This window comes from Heterodontus francisci, chromosome 32 (assembly GCF_036365525.1).
Source record: "Heterodontus francisci isolate sHetFra1 chromosome 32, sHetFra1.hap1, whole genome shotgun sequence".
Taxonomy (NCBI): Eukaryota; Metazoa; Chordata; class Chondrichthyes; order Heterodontiformes; family Heterodontidae; genus Heterodontus; species Heterodontus francisci.
Window position 1 is genome coordinate 32,863,656 of NC_090402.1, and position 1,686 is coordinate 32,865,341.

General features: G+C 45.6%; 1 protein-coding gene across 1 annotated transcript; it reads left to right on the plus strand.

The window, feature by feature from the left end:
- The first annotated feature begins 667 nt into the window (after positions 1–667).
- Positions 668–1,276, plus strand: LOC137347470 (ciliary microtubule associated protein 1A-like). The gene has a single exon (XM_068011917.1). The coding sequence runs from the start codon at positions 668–670 to the stop codon at positions 1,274–1,276; it is 609 nt and encodes a 202-aa protein (XP_067868018.1).
- The last annotated feature ends 410 nt before the right edge of the window (positions 1,277–1,686 follow it).

Genomic DNA, 1,686 nt, shown 5'->3' on the forward strand with positions numbered 1-1,686 from the left:
CACTTTGCTTGCTTAAAACCTTTTACATTTCTGATATTTGCCAGTTCTGAAGAAGGGTCACTGACCTGAAACGCTAACTCTGCTTCTCTCTCCACAGATGCTGCTAGACCTATTGAGTATTTCCAGCATTTCTTGTTTTTGTTATCTAAATACCCAGACTGGTTTGGTACAATCGGTAGTTTAAAAGGGGATGAAGTCTTGCACCTACAAGAAGATACAATTCCATCACGGAATATTTAATTTAGTCAATCAAAGATGCGACACTTTGCAAACTCACATCGTAACACTGGAACTGGAGCAGGATTTGCACCACAAGTTAGGCCTGAAGTTTAGCCAATCGCACCACCTCAATCCTAGGCCCTGGGAAATGTTGAACGGGGAAGCTGTTCCATTTAGTCAATATAGTAGCTTACTGCCACCAAATTACTTTCAAATGGACTTGGAGGCATCAGGGCCCTTCCTCACGACGGTACCGGGAATTTTCACGACTCTTCGCCGATCGGGCAGCGTAACTTCGGTGTAAACTCCTGATAAACCGCGCAGCTGGATCTTCCACCGGAATCCCACTTACAGAATTGGCGTATCTCGCTGTAATGGGGCATGACAATCCACTAGAACAGGTTACTGGGATCATGATACAACAACATTCAGGGCTCCTGCTTATTCCATGGCACAGCGCCATCCAGGTATGAAAGATAGTGGCACACCTGCACCCAGAACACTGCCAGAAAAGATGACTCACCATGGGAAGGAAAGCGTCCCTGCGTGGACAATGGCCCATCGACACAGGGACATTGAGACCGGTAAAACTCCAGGACCAGCAAATTACAGACTACACGAAGCAGATAGATTAGTTCACCGCTCTGTACCGGCCTATTCCATTGCACAGCGAACGGTCGGGTTCAAAATGAATGATAGCCCAGGGCCTGCACGTTACAATGAAATGGCAGTGTCTGGGCCTAAAATTCCACATCTGAAAGCAGCACCTGCCTACTCCATGTCACAGAAAACTGCATTTGGTAGCATGCTGAGTAAGATTGTGAAGACCCCAGGGCCATGTGCATATAAACACGTAGAACCTGATGTGCTCAAAACCAGAGCACCTATATACACCATCGTGGAACGTAATCAGATTCCAGGAGACATTACAATGAAACCAGGACCTAATCGTTACAGAACAGAAGAAGTGAACTTGCATAAAAGCTACCCCAAGTACACTTCTGGAATCCACCACTCTGACTACCTCTCACCCCTTATTGTGGCTCCTTCAGACTAAGAGCCAACAACACCAGCCAGCCCCAATCCCCCAGCACAGTTTTACAGCCCTGAATTGCAAAAAATGTCAATTGTACTTTTAAAACAAAATCTTTCATTTAAACATTTGATTCTTTCTCATCTTGTGTGTATGATGCAAAACCTGCCAGCTTTCTGTGTTAGGAGCTTGGTGTTGAAATTTAGCCCAATAAAAACACTCGTGGTGGTGGTGAGGCACAACGTCAGTGAGAGTTGCAGAACTGGGTTATAGGCAGACTCTAGGCTTATTTGTCTTACAGCAACCTAAACGATGGTACATCCACGATCTATTGCGACTTCTCATCCAACAGAATGGCAAGGAATTCTATGACCTTTCCCAGGCTGCATGACCAGACTTTTCACTGTGGAGAGGAAACATCCAAGTGAATTCTC